Source organism: Amblyomma mixtum, chromosome 10 (assembly GCF_055824585.1).
Source record: "Amblyomma mixtum isolate Tamu chromosome 10, ASM5582458v1, whole genome shotgun sequence".
NCBI classification, from domain to species: Eukaryota; Metazoa; Arthropoda; class Arachnida; order Ixodida; family Ixodidae; genus Amblyomma; species Amblyomma mixtum.
The window spans coordinates 102,009,087-102,025,049 of record NC_143021.1 but is presented as its reverse complement, the minus strand read 5'-3'; the positions used below and the strand labels follow the sequence as shown (position 1 = coordinate 102,025,049).

At 43.3% G+C, this 15,963-nt stretch overlaps 1 protein-coding gene across 1 annotated transcript in view; it reads left to right on the top strand.

Annotated features, from left to right (window-relative positions):
- LOC149326558 (cathepsin G-like) overlaps positions 1-10,455 on the top strand; it is a 43,075-nt gene extending 32,620 nt beyond the window's left edge. The window contains exon 10 of the mRNA XM_089564613.1: positions 10,255-10,455. Within this exon, the coding sequence (XP_089420739.1) occupies positions 10,255-10,455 (201 nt within the window). The remainder of the gene's footprint in view (positions 1-10,254) is intronic.
- Positions 10,456-15,963: the final 5,508 nt, after the last annotated feature.

Sequence of the window (15,963 nt, the reverse complement as noted above, 5' to 3'; positions counted from 1 at the left end):
ATAGAGTGGAGCGAATATGGCAGTTTCTCTCAGATCATGAATGACGGTTTACCTATAATCCTCAAAAGAGAAGTAAACAACAGGCGGTACTGTCCTATGGGGAGAATCGTGTAAGCTAACCAGAAGTGTTCAGCTTACCTTAAGGACAACGCAGCCAGCTATGAAAAGAAAAATGATAAGTATAACTTTAAGAGACCGGAAGCTATCAGAGAGGCTGAGGAAACAAGCGCGAGTTAAGGGCATCCTTGTCGAAATCGGGGAAAATTCGGCCTGGGGAGGGTACGAGGGGGGACCCAAAAGAAACCGGACTGAGAGCGCGCTGCCATTCGTAGACGTAGTAGAGAGTTCTACCGCTAGATGGGGTTAGTAGAGACCTTCACGAAACAACTGTGCAGACGGCATAAATTTTCAGGCAAAAATACGAGCGTAGTGTTGTGTTTCGCTTGCAGTTATTTTGTTCCGCCTGCGAAATCTTTATGGCAAATTTAAAAGAACAGAGAGTGTGTTTGAAGTTTTGTTTCCTGGTTGAAAAATCGGCAACGGAAGCTTACCAAATGTTGCAACACGCTTTTAAAGAGGATGCTATGAGCCGCACACAAGTTTTCGAGTGGTTTAGGCGCTTGAAATGTGGTGAGATGAGTGTCTAAGACCATGCTCGTTCTGGGCGTCCTTCAACGTCTCGAAACGATGAAAACGTTGCAAATTCTGTCAAAAAATGAACAAAGATCGTCGTTTCACAATCGACCAGATTTCAAAAGAGACAGGGGTGAGTTGGAGCTCCCGTCAGCGAATTTTGACTGAGCAGTTGCAAATGAGACGTGTTTCCGCTAAATTTCTTCCTCGCATTCTCAGACAGGATCAAAAGAACATTGGATTAAATTTGAGTAGGGATTTAAAAAAAGTGATTGAAAGTGATCCAAACTCCTTGACTAAAGTCATTACAGGTGATGAGAGTTGGTGTTAGGGGTATGACCCAGAAACTAAGCAAGCGTCAAGCCAGTGGAAGTCTCCCAACTCTCCGAGACCAAAAAAAAAGCAAGGCAGTTGAAGTCGAATGTGAAGGCAATGATCATGTCTTTTGTGATGTTCGTGAAATTGTGCACCAAGAATTTGTTCCCCCTGGCCAGACTGTTAACCAGCACTTTTATTTCGAAGCTTTAAGACGTCTGCGAGAGGATGTGCGGAGGAAACGCAAGGAACGTTGGTGATCAGGTGACTGGTTCCTTCATCACGACAACGCCCCCGCACACACAGCCTTACGAGTGACCCACTATTTGGCCTCTCGTGGATCGACTGTCATTCCGCACCCTCCCTATTCACGAGACCTAGCCCCGTGCGACTTTTTCTCTCTCCGAGAATGAAGAAAAGTCTAAAAGGAAAGCGTTTTGGTGATGTGGAGGCCGTACAAACAGCTTCGCAAAGGGCACTGGACGATATCAGCGTTGAAGAGTTCCAGAGATGCTTCAATCAGTGGGAAAAAAGACTTGACAAGTACATAGCATTTCATGGAGAGTACTTTGAAGGTGACTGAAGGAATTTTGTGCAAGAGTTAATAAATAACGTTTTTATACAAAAAATCCGGTTTCTTTTGGGTCCCCCCTCGTATGTGTTGCGAAGTCAAGATAACCATTGGACTTTGTGTAACGGAGTGGATTCACAGAGAACACTAGCGTAACAGAGGGCGGCAGTATGTCAGGTGGGCGGAAGAGACTAAGAAGTTTGGGGGGGGGGGGGGGGGGATGATACGGAACATTTAGGATGAGGCCTCGACGGGGGTTGATAATTTCTATCGAAGTTACATACTACGGGAGGTCTGTGACGAGTAGAAATGGAAAGAAAGAGAATGCCGGCACAAAAGGCATCAGACTGTCGTGCGCTTTGCTGCTATGAATATATGGAATATGCGTAAAGGTTAAATAACGAAAAATAGGAGAAATATAGCCTACGGCATGCATGAAAGATGGTGGGTAATGGAAAAAAATTTCCAATGGTTGTCATTTCGAAGATCTGTAACGAAGCTGAAATAAGCTTGTGCATCGCTCATCATTCACGGCAAGGTTTTGTCCCACAGGTGTGCTGGTATGAGGAAATGCTAGAGAGTGGTACGTGTACTTTTACTTCATAGCGTGCGGGTAAGGAAACACGGCTGTTTTATCCTATAGCTTTCCCACAGATGGTTGAAACAGAGAACTTCAAATCAAGAAATGTTTCTCCGCTTGCACTTGTTGGTAAAATTTCTAAACAAAAAAATTAAAAATGATGTATCCTTCAGGTGTCTTATTTCAACACGCATGAGCAGAACACCTGATAAAGGGTGCAATTAAAGCATTTCTATGTGTGAACGCAACACCAAAGCATCTAATCACGCAGTAGTGGAAGGTGGTGGGCTTGCCGTGGTCATCTGCATTGTTTCACCACTTAGGTAAGCGTGAGCCAAATATTCGTTATGGTTTTACTATAATGAAAAAGACGAAAAAATAAAAGGCACCGGCCAAAAGAAACATGAAATGACGTTTCGACTTCCACACGGGAGCCTTGTTGACAATGAAGTCAAAGCGGAAACTGTTGCCGACAATACGGCCCAAGTCACACCCTAGACACCTGGCGCATACTTGGGGTTTATTGCCATCACAACGGTTCAGCGCATCTGTTGTCGTTTGGATAATAAGTGACTCGAGATAGAGCCGCGGTGTTCGGTTAATTTCTTTTGCAAGGACACGTGCCTGTTCCCAGTCAATGTTGAGACCGGTAGATACCCAGTATTCGGCAAGAGCGTATGAAGCCACCCGTCGATTCTTCACGGCATTCGGGCGGTCTCAAAATCTTCGCGTAAAATCGCCGGACTCACCGATGTACACGGCTGCGCAGTCGGCGCATGGAATGGCGTATACCACTCCAGGAAACTTTTCTTTCGTCTGCGGATTCTTCGCTCGCACAATGCATTCCTGATTTTCCAAGCTGGCACATGTGCAATCTGTACGTCGTAGAGACGCAGTATGTGCGCCAGCGTCTCACTGACCCCTGTAATATATGGAGTTGAAGCCCGTGTTTGGGTGCCTCGGGTGCGGTCCAATGCAGGATGGACGAGCTGGCACACCAAGGAGTCAGTAAAATACCCAGGGCGTCAATAAAAGTGCCTCAGTCATCACCGAGTCGAAACAGCGGATGCGAGAATGGACTGAAATAAATATACAAAAGAAAAAATTGCTTCACTCAAGCCTTTCGAAATTTGAGCTTTCAATGTGACTTATAGTCAGAAGTCGTTGTTGCTGGCCTCAAGTGAAGTGGAAAATACCCGCGGCGGGATTGGTCAGGCAGCATTCAAAATTCGAACACATTGACGTAATTAAGTTATAGGCGAAATTTTGAGTCAAAAGCGAACAGCAAAATGAAACTCGTACGCTTCCTCTTCTCCAGAGTAGATCCCTGTGTTCCGCCTCACTGCATTTCTGTTTGTGACTGTTTTCTAGAAAACACTGACCCAAGTCCTACAAATCTCCTCTCTCTCGAAGTCATCGGCTTGTCGTACAAAGAGTGCGACGCCCAGACCAAACGTGTTAAACCGGCAGTCCCTGAAAGTTTCGATGCAACATCAGCAATTTGTGCAAGAGGACAAGGCAACGCTCTTTGTCACGTATGTAAAACCAGTTTTTGGTCTCTTCGATAGCCTGGGTCAGTGCATTCTATGTATGTTTTTTTTACAAATGTAGAATTAGAAAACCAGAAAAAAGTATGTTAGGGAGTTTTTTTTTTTGCTCCAGGAGAAAATTAACAAGTTGCACGCAGCATTTCGAATCGAGTTCAAGTAGCAACGTCCATTTAATAACACGGATACGCACCGAAATATCAGTAGTGTTTCAATATTATACTAGCTGCTTTATATTTATTTATTTAGTACCTCAGAGGTTCCGCACATGGAACTTTGTGTGACGAGAGCGGTTACACTATTTCGCACACAGAAGATGAGAAAAAGTAGAAAGGTACAAAAGTAAACAATACTAAATACATTAGAGTGCTAGCATTTATTTTAACGTTGATGAAAGAAAAACGTATTATATTGACACAAAAAACAGTAAACATATAGCCGGACTTCAATAAAACTTCTTGTTCGGCCTAGTTGGTGCATGCTGCTGTGAAGGTGAAGGATCCGCAAACACGGGAAGAACCCCAATGAAGAGACACAGAGACACACTAAGTGCGCTTGTGTGTGTCTCTGCGTCTCTTCTTTGTGGTTCGTCCCGCCTTTGCGCAACGTTCACCCTCACGGAAATAGCGGCACAGCATGGATTCAACTTGCAAATTGTGAACACATTGCATCGAAGAAGCGTCCTAGCATGGAATAGCCAAACCTATTGGTTTGTTTTATGGGGTGTAACGTCCCAAAGCGACTAAGGCTATGAGAGACGCCGTAGTGGAGGGCTTGAACAGTAAAGCATTTAAAACTGTTCTTAACGCGAGAGCATTAGGGCTATCGTTATGCAGAAAATCCCGGCGCATACAGTGTCGCCGTCGCTGTGAACGGAGAATAGAGTTGCCCAGGTGACCACACCCTGCCGTAGCAACCTATGTGGGCCGCCTCAGTCACGTCACCTTGTGGAATCATCCCAACCTGCCCAACGTATTCTGACGAAACTGACCTCAGTGGCAGATGGCAGTTAAAATAATGATTGTCGCGAGAAGTTGCTCGGGAAGAGCATTTTGGGTCACAAAGTCTCCACCGGTAGCAGCGCCACTTTTCGGCACCGCAGGGCGGTGGAGCATTCCTTAACTACTGCACCACTGCGCAAGGAGGGGTTTGAGGACTCCCACTGAGCTGTGGGTGTAAAGCTGTGAATAAGAAATTCCGCATATATGCGCAATAACTCATAACCCGTAAGGCATAGCTTATCCGTCCCCTGCAGTTTTTTTTCTTTACAAATTACAGCGTATTGTGAGCATGTCTTATTTAATGCTGTGGCTGGGCCACAAAGGAAGACTAATTTAAAACAGGTAAATTTGTTTTCGAGATGTATTCGGTGAAGTTTCGTCCTTCAAACTATCTAGAATATATCCGTAGGGAAACGACGTGCCATATACTTCTTTAACAAAGATGTTTGTTAGCCTCTTGAAATATATTGCAGCAAGGTTTACTCTCCGCCAATATAGTCATCTTTGTATGCTATTCTTGACTACTGTGCATAACAAGACAATAGTGTGTTAATAGCACAACTTGTCCAAAGGAGCGGCTGCTCTGAATGGCAAATTTTATAAAGTATAGCTGCGCTCCTAATATTGTGTAATGTTTTATTAAGGCTCGGTCTCCAGTTATTAGCCTACGATAAACGCGACTCTCCAATATTTGCCTAATATACTTTTGGCATGACCTGGAGGCATGGTGTTTAACATAAAAACTTCGCTAGCGTGAAATATTTGCGGTATAGTTATCTTCATTTTCTGTAAAATTTAAATTTTAGATGCGCTTTTGCACAGGTACATTTCATACCTTTGAAGCAAGAAATTTAGAATAGCGAAGAAAAAAAGGTTTTATATGTTTTCATGCATTGGCGGAAACTGTCTTACGCAGAAAAACTAAATAGGATCCCTCTTTAGAAAGGAAAAAACGTTGCATGCGAGCCCTGAACCTGAGCATAACACGCAAACGCTCTTTAAATAGCATAAATGTAAACTTTATTGATACTGAGTGCAATGCAACAGAAACAGCTTGTAGAAGCTCTTATTTGTTTTGTATCAGTATCGCTTATGGCCCACAATACGCATGGCGATTTAAATTGTTTACTGAACTGCTTTTCTCGTATAGTGGGTCCTTCGCATTTACTGAATTTTGTTGTCTTTGTCGCGCTAAGTGCATTTCAAATCATCATACCGAACAAACTCACCGAGCAGAAAGTTTTACTCAAGCGCATAATTTTTATGATTGCTAGGTGAACATCTTTCCTATCGTCGTTTAAGCTTGTAAAGAGAGCGGAAATGAAAACTTATTCCATCAATCCATACAATCTTTTAAGCCTTATATCTCATCTGAATTTCCCCCATGAGCTTACCAGAGAAGGTAGCCTATTCTTCTGACGTTCCGTTTCTCTTTAGTAACTCACGCATTTCCTACCTGTACCAGCCAAAGTTTAAAAAAGTTTGCATTTAGATTAAGCCAAACTCAAAATTCCCAAAAGGGTATTCCTAAACCTTGCCATCGGGCTGCTCTATACATGCATGCTAGCCACCGCGGTGACTCAATGGTTATGGCGCTCGGCTGCAGTTCAAAAATCCCGGCTGGGGCGGTCGACTTTCGATGGAGGCGAAATTCTAGAGGCGCATGTACTCTGCGATGTCAATGTTCGTTAAAGAACCCTGTGTGATCGAAATTTCAGGAGCCCTTCACTAGAGAGTCACTCATAGCCTGAGTTGCTTTAGAACGTTAAACCTCTATAAGCCAAACGAAAGAAGTCGAGCTCAAACAAAGACTTCGAAAGCGCGCGATTCAGGTAGGTTTACGGCGAGCTCAGCTGACGGCAGCATCCAGCGGAGCCCTGGAATAGGGGCAACCGACCGTTGCGGATGGACTCATCTGACCACATAAAAAAAAGCACTTGTGCTAGAGCCAAATAAAGTTATCCTATCTATCTATCCGTATGGAACTTTTCGCATGCGCCTCTCAAAGCCACAAAAATAAAATTTTAACAGCTTCTGAACGGACCTCGACGATTAAGCGATAAGAGAACGTTATATTCGTGCACTGCCCAAAATTCACTAACTAATGAACACCCAAAAGAACGTGGCCGAGAAAAGCAACGTCCGAGGTTGGTTTACTGCACCGGTTAAAGTCGAAAAATTCCGCAAAGTTTTTCATCAATAATTGCCCCGCCCAGTGATATACAAAAAAAAAACATATTTGACTTGTAGGGCCAGTGTGGTCCACAGAATTCAGTTGTGATGAGGAAATAGCTACATCTGCCAAGCTCGCTGCTGTTCAAATGCTCGGCTAAGAGAGCACAGGGCGGCGGCCGAGGCATCTTTAGGATCCGGGTACTAGGCGGCACATTGCAATCGCCGTTACGGAGGTTGTACTGCGCCGCTCAAAGCACAGATATTTGTCATTTCATTGAATTCGAACCAGAAGGAGCGCGAAATACTGCAGGCCTTCCATATTCACTCGGAAAGAGTGCTGTGCGTGAGTAAGCGGTCGTTATTTCTTTAATTGCGAAAGCAATACTAGTTGCACATTCAGCCCGTCGCGTAGCGAGGCCGGTAGCTACTAATGACCTTTAGCATGACCCCCTGCTGTGACGTCATGCCATCTGCCGCAAAAACCAGGGGCCCAACTCGCGCCTTCGCGTAGCGAGGCCGCTGCTACGAAGCGCGGCCTAACTCCTTCTTCTGCCACGCGCGGCGCGCTTCGCGCTCTGACGTCACAGCTGCGAGAGCGGGGCTCCAACTTGCGCCGTCGCGTAGCGAGGCCGCAGCGACCAAGAGCGGCCTAACTCCCGTTCCTGCCGCGCGCGGCGCGCTTAGCGGTCTGACGTCATGCCATCTGCCGCAAAAACGGGCGCGCAGCGCGCCGTCGGCCAGACGTTGCAATGCCGCCTACCGCGAAGGCATAGCGCTGAACGGGTGGTGGCGTTCCTCCCTTCCTGTACGGTGCGGTTCGGGTGTACACCGAGATGAAAGAGAATTATTGCGTAATTTCCTTTCCTCAAAAACCGTCGCGTTCAAAGGGCAAGGCATCGCGCCGAACGGGTGGTGGCGTTCCGTGGACTGCCTGGCACCGCTACAACACGCTGTCGCGTTGCGCTCCTAAAGGCGAACCTTAAACGTCATTAACTAACTTTGATAACATAACCCTTAGTAAGAGCACCACCAAGACACACCACCAGCCAGCCTAGGCGCAGCCAGAGGAAATTGCTTTCGCAATTACCGGGCTTTACCAAGCGAAACCTCAGCCAATTTTTTTTTTGAAGGAAATGCATTTCTTGAAGGGAAGGATGCCGTTGCGCATGTGATTTTGTGTCCGATATTTCAGGCACGTTATGTCTGCATATATAGATGTGTTCTGTGAATAAAGTGATTTGATATCAATCTTCCGTGCTTTTTCTCTCTCAATCGCGCCTGTTACGAGCTAGATATTATAGTGTCTTCCTCAAATCATCAACTAGCGCAGCTTTCAACTTAAATATCTAACAGGAGGTAATTTCTCCAGACAATGTGTCACAATATTCCACCATACCCAGGACGCTCCATCAGACAAAAATCGAGAAAATCTTTCAGCGAACAGTTGTAATTTCTAAAATGAAGAGTTGATAGCGATTTTCATCGCAATAGGGATTAAGTGTTTGTTGAGTGTGAAACTGGAATTTTGGAGGCTGTAACAGATTTCCCATTTAGAGCATCAGCCACTCCTGGCGGAGGTTGATGAAAGGAATCTAAACCAGGTTTACTTGAACGCACAGCTTTGTGATGATATATCAAAGAACACGGTTTACTTACATTATATTGCTAGAACATATGCGATATTACAGGCATTTGGCCCCACGCAATAAGGCGACGAGCCTACAGTTCATTTTACTTATTGCTACCCTCAGGAGAGAAACATCACAGAGGGGAGTGGGTTGACTACGAAAACACGAATATGCGCGGGAAAAAAACATACAATTAGCATGTAAGTACAGGGGAGATGCGCATTAAAAAGAGCCATACTTATTGTTGTATGTATGAATTCGTGTAACAAAATATAGCATAAGACAGGCACTTAGTTCCAGGCATTTAAGAATTCATGATATGGCGAAATTGCGTGACGAAAAAACGTAAGGGAGGCAGATTTTATATAATTTTAAGGAATCTTTGCAAGCACTTTATTACATGCGGCAGAATGAAATAATAAATATTGATTGATTATTGCAATAGGAGAGGAAAGGCCTCATCAGTCTTTCGATGTGCGGGCTATGAATGAATCGAAGAAAGTTTTAGTATTGCATGGAATGATGCCAACTTTGTGAATATAACCTGGCCGTCATTGCACACATGCATGCGGAATGAGCAACTCATCGTGTTGCATTCTGACCCTGACACTCGATTGCAGGACTTGTTTTTGCCTCCTTTCCACAGCGTATGTTCATCCGAAACACAGTGATAATTTTAGTATTGGTCCAGCAATATTTTTCCTGTGTCGTTTAGTTACCAGATGAGTGAAACGTAAATGAAAATTTGTAAGCGGCTTAAAGAACCATTGTATACCTTGCCCACCGAAATTTTATTTGCTTTACACGTCCAATGAAACAAAACTACATGATTCTCGAGATTGGATTCCTTAACATCAGAGCCAAAAATCTGCACTATCCAGAAGCCATTTCGATAGCCACAGTTTTTGAATAAGACAGGCTCATTGACACGAGATGATACTAAAAATAGCGGAAGGCAAACATTTGATGAGTTGTACCAAACCTAAATTAGCATTTAAGAGCTGTAAGCTCGGTGTTATCGAACCAAGAGTGCACAAGTGGAATCTTAAGAAATTCCACCTTAATGGACACTCCACTTGTTGTTTCCGGGTTATAAACGGACAATGTACGTAGGCAATGCTGGCAAAACGTTTATGGGGCACCAAGTGCTGACATTACACTCCCAATCAAGCAATCGGTCCACGGAACAAAACTCAGCAACATTTCTTGAAGCTTTACAAGAAATCGACGGTGGCTTCAGGGAGGTGGTTGATGCTTATAGGAGAAGTACAGAAAATAGCCCTTCATAAACTTTGACAACCGTAGACTCCGCACGAAGAACAGACGAATGTACAGAAGATCAATAGCACCCGCACGACGCCCGTTTGTTGAAGAAAATTGGTGGAAAGTCCTTTCGTTATGATTGTGGCAAGCAAACCATTGGAAATATCGATTACTTTCGCTCTACTACGTCTATAAAGCCACGTCCAGATGCAACGAGAAATTTAAAGTTTTAAATGGTGCTGCAATCAAATTATCATCTAAAGTAATTAAAATTGAGAACTTCACTGAAAGAAATTAGCATGTGGTCTAAATATGCTAGCCATATCTGCTTATTTACTTATTCGAACAAACGACGCTTTTAATTTTTTCAAAAATAAAAACAAACGATAGTATTACTCAAAGTGAATTAGTAAACCGAATGGTACTTATACAGTAGACATAATATTTTCCTTACTGCTTATTATTGGCAAAATATCAATTCTTATGTGAGAAAGCTCATGTCTCAGATAATAGCAAATAATGCGCGCTCCTCTCTCTGCAGGGCGACTCCGGTGCACCGCTGACACTCGTGCTGAATGGGAGAAAGTCAGTGCAAGTGGGCGTGTACAACCAGGGATCCGGCTGCCCTGGCGTCGTTGCTGTCTTCTTCAGCGCCAGTGCTTGGGAATTTATGCCGTGGATAAAGAGGTCTCTCGCAGAGCCCAATAAGTGGAAACCTCTTTCAGGTGGTACTGCGAAATAAACGGTTGGTGGTTGATCAGTGAGCGCATTTCTGCCATACTGGCGAAAACTGTACATGGGTGCAAGAGCTGAGATTTATCTGATTTCGTAAATTTTCAACCCGAATTCGTTGAAGTTGAACTCGACGTGTGCGTGCACAATGTGGCCTCTGTGGATATATGCGTTAACTCTGTGCGGACAGATATCCACGCAGAATCTTTGCAGGTACGTATCCCTGGACTTTGCGCAGACAACGGCGGGCTGAGAGAGGGCTTGCAGAGGCTGTGCATGCTTGAATGAGTGCTGAAGAATAGAAGTACCCGGCTATATGCTCGCTGAGAAAGCTCGCTGAGGTGGTGCGTGGCCTTGGGCGCGTTTTCAGGAAGCTTTCTTGCTTAGTAGTAACTTGCCAAGAGTATAGAGGCTCGTTCGTTACGAAAGATAGCAAAGTTTAGGCATTTTTAATGTTTATTTCTTATTTTTTGCAACCATCACAGTTTTAGCTGAGCGTGCTGCATCCATTTGTGATTCTCTGAGTAGAAAAATAACCGAGAATTTAATCTTTTTGCGAAAACTTGTTGTTCATTTTCCTAATGCAGGGACCTGCATACGGCAACATGCTATTGACCAAGAACCTGTCGACAATGTGTTTTCATTACAATATAGTTTCAAAGCGAGCTGTCGACGAATCTTACAGCATCAATTACTTCTTCTATCAACCATCTAATTCTGATTGTTACACATGCGTTATCGATACATGATGAAATCTCTCTAAAGCACTTATGTTGTCTGTCATGCAGACGACAATCATGCTTCTATATTAGAAGCGACACAGTCGATGCTACTTGCACTTCAGGCGAATCATTGCTCTAAAAAAACTCTGAAGGGTAACAATGTTCGTAAGGCGCATATTATACAGTTCTTTTTTATTTATTGCTTGCTTAGACATTTGCCTAAGAAGCGACTGATGCTAATGGCTCATTGTAACCTGACAAGGTCTCATCGCCCTGTTACACGAGTAACAAGCATGAAAACACAATAACGTGGCAGGCCGGCGCACAACACCATTCTTAATCAGGACATGAAAAGAAAATAAATATAGACACAAATGTACCCGGGGTATACAGAAAAAATGCATAGAAGTACATGCCCAAAAGGCCGAAGGCGTTGAACAAGTAAAGCATAGATAAATAAAGCGCCAATGTATATGAAGGATGACACAGCATATTGATATCATGTGATTTCTTGCTGTTTTTTCAGAAGCTCCGGTAACGGGCCATATGAACGAAGAAGCAGAGTAGTTGCATGCACAGCTCAGACATTTCAAGGATAAACGTGCACTGAAACAAACAGATAGAAACCCTGGGAAGGGGATGAGGGGCTCGTTACAAATATGAAAGAAGCCAACAGCCACAAAAACCAAGGGGCACAGGTGATTTTTTTTATTTATTTTGTGGTGTTGATCAATTTAGAACATTACTGAATATGTTATCGCTTGAAACTAATTGTTCAGAAAAGCAGAAGAAAAAACAACCACATGCCGCCGGTGGGATCCGAACCCACGACCTCCGAATTACGCGTCCGGTGCTCTACCTCTGAGCTACGGCGACTTTTTTTTTCTTTATTGCCTGATGAGCTACGGCGACGGCTGTCAAATCTTCTGTTTTCGGGGGTATTTATGTTTACAAGTAACCTAACCTTGAGAGTGTTCATCAGCGCCACCCACGTTCATAAGCGGCGGACGTGGAACGTCCTGAGTTACCGCAGGTGTGACGTAGAACGTCATCGAACGGAGAGGGTGGAAGCTGCGTGAGAACCCTCTTATGCTTCCTATGGCGTCAAGGCTGCCAGAACCGAGGCCCTCGTTAAGCAACTAAGCAAACAAGGGAAGGGGAATGAGGGGTTCGTTACAAATATGAAAGAAGCCAACAGCCACAGAAACCAAGGGGCACAGGGGATTTTTTTCTGTGGCTGGGGCTGTTGGCTTCTTTCAGATAAAAACCCTGGTGGTTAAAAAAAATGCTCTACAACATGCAATTGAGAATTTTAATCAGAGAAATAGGCAGCATTGCCAAACAGAAGAACTATTTTATAATAGTACTTGAAGGCTGAAAACCGTTTATTGTGATTTATGGAGATATCTCTAGTGTTGAGCATTTTTGTAATCTGGAAACATATTGTATGACGGTTATCATTTGCTCTGACCATTGCCATTTTTATTTTGTGATCTCTGACAGCGTACAAGCTTACTGAACCTGTGGGTGTGGCGGGCACATGATCCATATTTATTTATTTGAACCTCGAAGATCCCTGGAGGGTTGTTACATGAGGGATGTGCGCTAGAACGACGGTTAACAATGAATGTAACGTGCGAATCATGACGATGACGTGGCTTCCTCGATGGCAGTCTTGAAATGGGCAAATTCACGTATTAGCGCTAAGCCGCAGGGAAGGTCATTCCAGTGGCGAGCTGTGTGCGCAAAAAATGACTACTGCAATGTAGTAGTGCGGGCACGGTGCGGGATAACGCTGTTAGGATGGCCTGTGCGGGGTGTTCGACGTAGTGGTAGAATGAGCTGACCGTCACGAGACGAACAGCGGAAAAATCTTCGATGAAGGCATAGACGTGAAATTCGGCGACGCGAAGAAAGAGAAATAAGTGGTAGTTGGCACTTTAAGGCGGATATGGTAGAGTATCGCGAGCAGTTTTGAAAGAATAAAGCAAGTGGCACGATTCTGAACCCATTCATGTGCTGATATAAGGTTAGACTGACGGGGGGGTCAAACATTGCGCAACCGCATTCGACTTTAGATCGCACAAGTGCTCTATAGCTTAGTAATTCTATGGAAGAAGGTGCCATGCGCTGGTTACGACGGCGATACCCAACTGCTCGATCAGATTAATTTATTATTTGGGTAATGTGGCAAGGCCATGATAAGTCACTAGTGAGGTTAATACCAAGATACATAAAAGAGTTAGTGAAAATAATGGCAGTGCCGTTAACTTTATAAGTAGGCGGAGTATACTTTCGGCGGCGGTGAAAACAAATTTCCACAGTCTTTGCAGTATTTAGGGACATTAGCAACATAGTGTTCCACTGCTCTATTCCAGGTCATTTTGGAGGATGTAATTATCCTCGGCGTTAGTTATGGGAAGGTAGAGTGCGCAGTCTTCCGCGAAAAGGCGGATGCTAGATGTTACTGTGGAAGGCAGGTCGTTAATGCCTATTAGAAAGAGCAAAGGGCCAAGAACTGCGCCTTGGGGTACTTCCGATAAAACGTGTGATTAAGATGATAAGCCATTAACGGAAACAAATTGCATACGGTTGGTTAAAGAGCTTCGAATCTTGTTAAAGACACTAGGATTAATGTTTAACAGAGAAATTTTCAGTAAAAGACGGGAATGGGGTACTTTATCGAAGGCCTTCGCGAAATCTAAAAATATAGCATTAGTTGGGGTTTTGGGGTCAAGAATAGAATGAATATCATGCAGGAATAAAGCTAATTGGGTCTCACTTGAGTTGTCTGTCCGGAATTCGTTTTGGTTTGGACGAAAAATGTGGACCGATGTTAGAAATGGGGCAACATTAGAGTAAATGACGTGTTCTATGATCTTAGAGCATACACTGGTTAGCGGAATGGGTCGGTAATTACCTGGGGATGATCGCTCACCTTGAAAACTGGAATGATCTTCCCAATTCGTCAGTCATGTGGAACGGAGCAAGTATCAAACGACTGTTGAAAAATTAAGGAAAGAATAAGACTGCGAACATTATTAATGTTCTTTAAGACATTGGAATTAATTCCATCGATTCCACAGGAAGATGACATTTTAGCGAGTCGATAATATTAACAACACCATGTGCGTTGAATGCGATGCCGTCCATTGGTGGATGCGGCAAAGACGGAGGATTAGGAAAATCATGAGTTTTTTCATTAGTAAAAACTGAAGAGAATGCATGGTTCTAGACATGGGGTACGTCTGATGCGCCTACTGGTGAGCCAGTGCTGTCAATGAGAGAAATTATATTATCTACATCTGGGGTGATTCTTTGCCAGAAGCGCTTAGGGTTGCTTTGTAACATTTCAAGGAGGGTAGTGGAAAAGAACCGGTGTTTAGTTTGGGTAACGAGATCGGAATACTGCTTGGCAGTGGTGCGGTAACTGTTCCAGGCGCTTTTGGTGTTAGATAACTTGGCAGAGCGGAAAAGGCGCTTTTTCTTGTTATTTAAACGATTTAGTGTAATATTAAACCATGGAGAACGTTTTCGCTCGCTTATGGTGATGGTAGTAGTAGTAGTAGTAGTAGTAGCAGTAGTAGTAGTAGTAGTAGTATGTTTATTTGGCCATATTATATACAATATGCCCTCGAGGTGAGGCTAAAGGAGGTAGACCAAGCATGCCTCCTGACAAGGCCTACACCCCGATCAGCACATCATGGAAACGGGGGCCGAATGGACAAAAGATAAAAAAAAGAGCAAGCATGATCACAATCGAAAATAGTTAATGATAGGCAATACTAAATATCAATTGACAATAAACAAAACACTTCATAATATGCACATTCAAAAAAAAGCAGAAGACAACTCAAAAAAACAAATTATACTGAGTTAGCTGAAATTTAACCGGGGGGGGAAAAGAATTGTCAGTTTTTTTTCTTAAATACAGACAGACTATAACTTTCTAAAGCAATCTGAATAAGAGACTGGTAGGCATTGCACAATGTTATAATTTGATAATCGGTTGTTTGTTTACCGTAATTTGTTCTGGGTCTTGCAGTAGATAGGGCAACGGAACGTAGACCATACGCAACGTTTCTTGAATTATAAGTATTAGAAAAAGAGCTAAAGTCATGCTTGACTTTATAAAAAATGTGAAGAGCCAAACTAAAATTGTATGAATGAAAGAAATTGCGAACATGAAATGTTTCGAAAAGATTTGCTTCAACAGATGAACTAGAACTTATTAAACGTAGAGCTCTTTTCTGCAAAGAAAGCAATTTGTATGAATCAGTTTTATTGCATGTACCCCACACTAGGTTGCAATACACCAGGTGAGAATGAATAAGGGCGAAATATATTTTTTAAAACTTGTAGTGGGAGGAGATGTCTAACACGTTAAATAACATAAATAGATCTGGCCATTTTTATTCCAATGTAGTTTATATGATCAGTCCAACCCAAATCGCTGCGAAAGAACACACCAAGGAAACGGCAACCATGAACTTGCTCGATGTTAAAGTCATTAAAAAATAGTTTGATGTGATGATCTAATGGTTCGTTTTTTGGATGGAAGAGCATAAACTTTGTTTTGTTTACGTTTAATTGAAGTTGATTAACACAGATCCAAACCACTAACTCCTCAAGCAGGGAATTACATTGGTGTTCGAGTACTTGGAGACTGGAGCCGGGAAAAAAAGACGTTAGTATCGTCGGCATACATCATGATATTAGGAGTTAATGGAATGTTTACAATGTCATTAATATAGGGAATAAATAAAAGTGGTCCAAAAATTGAACCCTGAGGGACA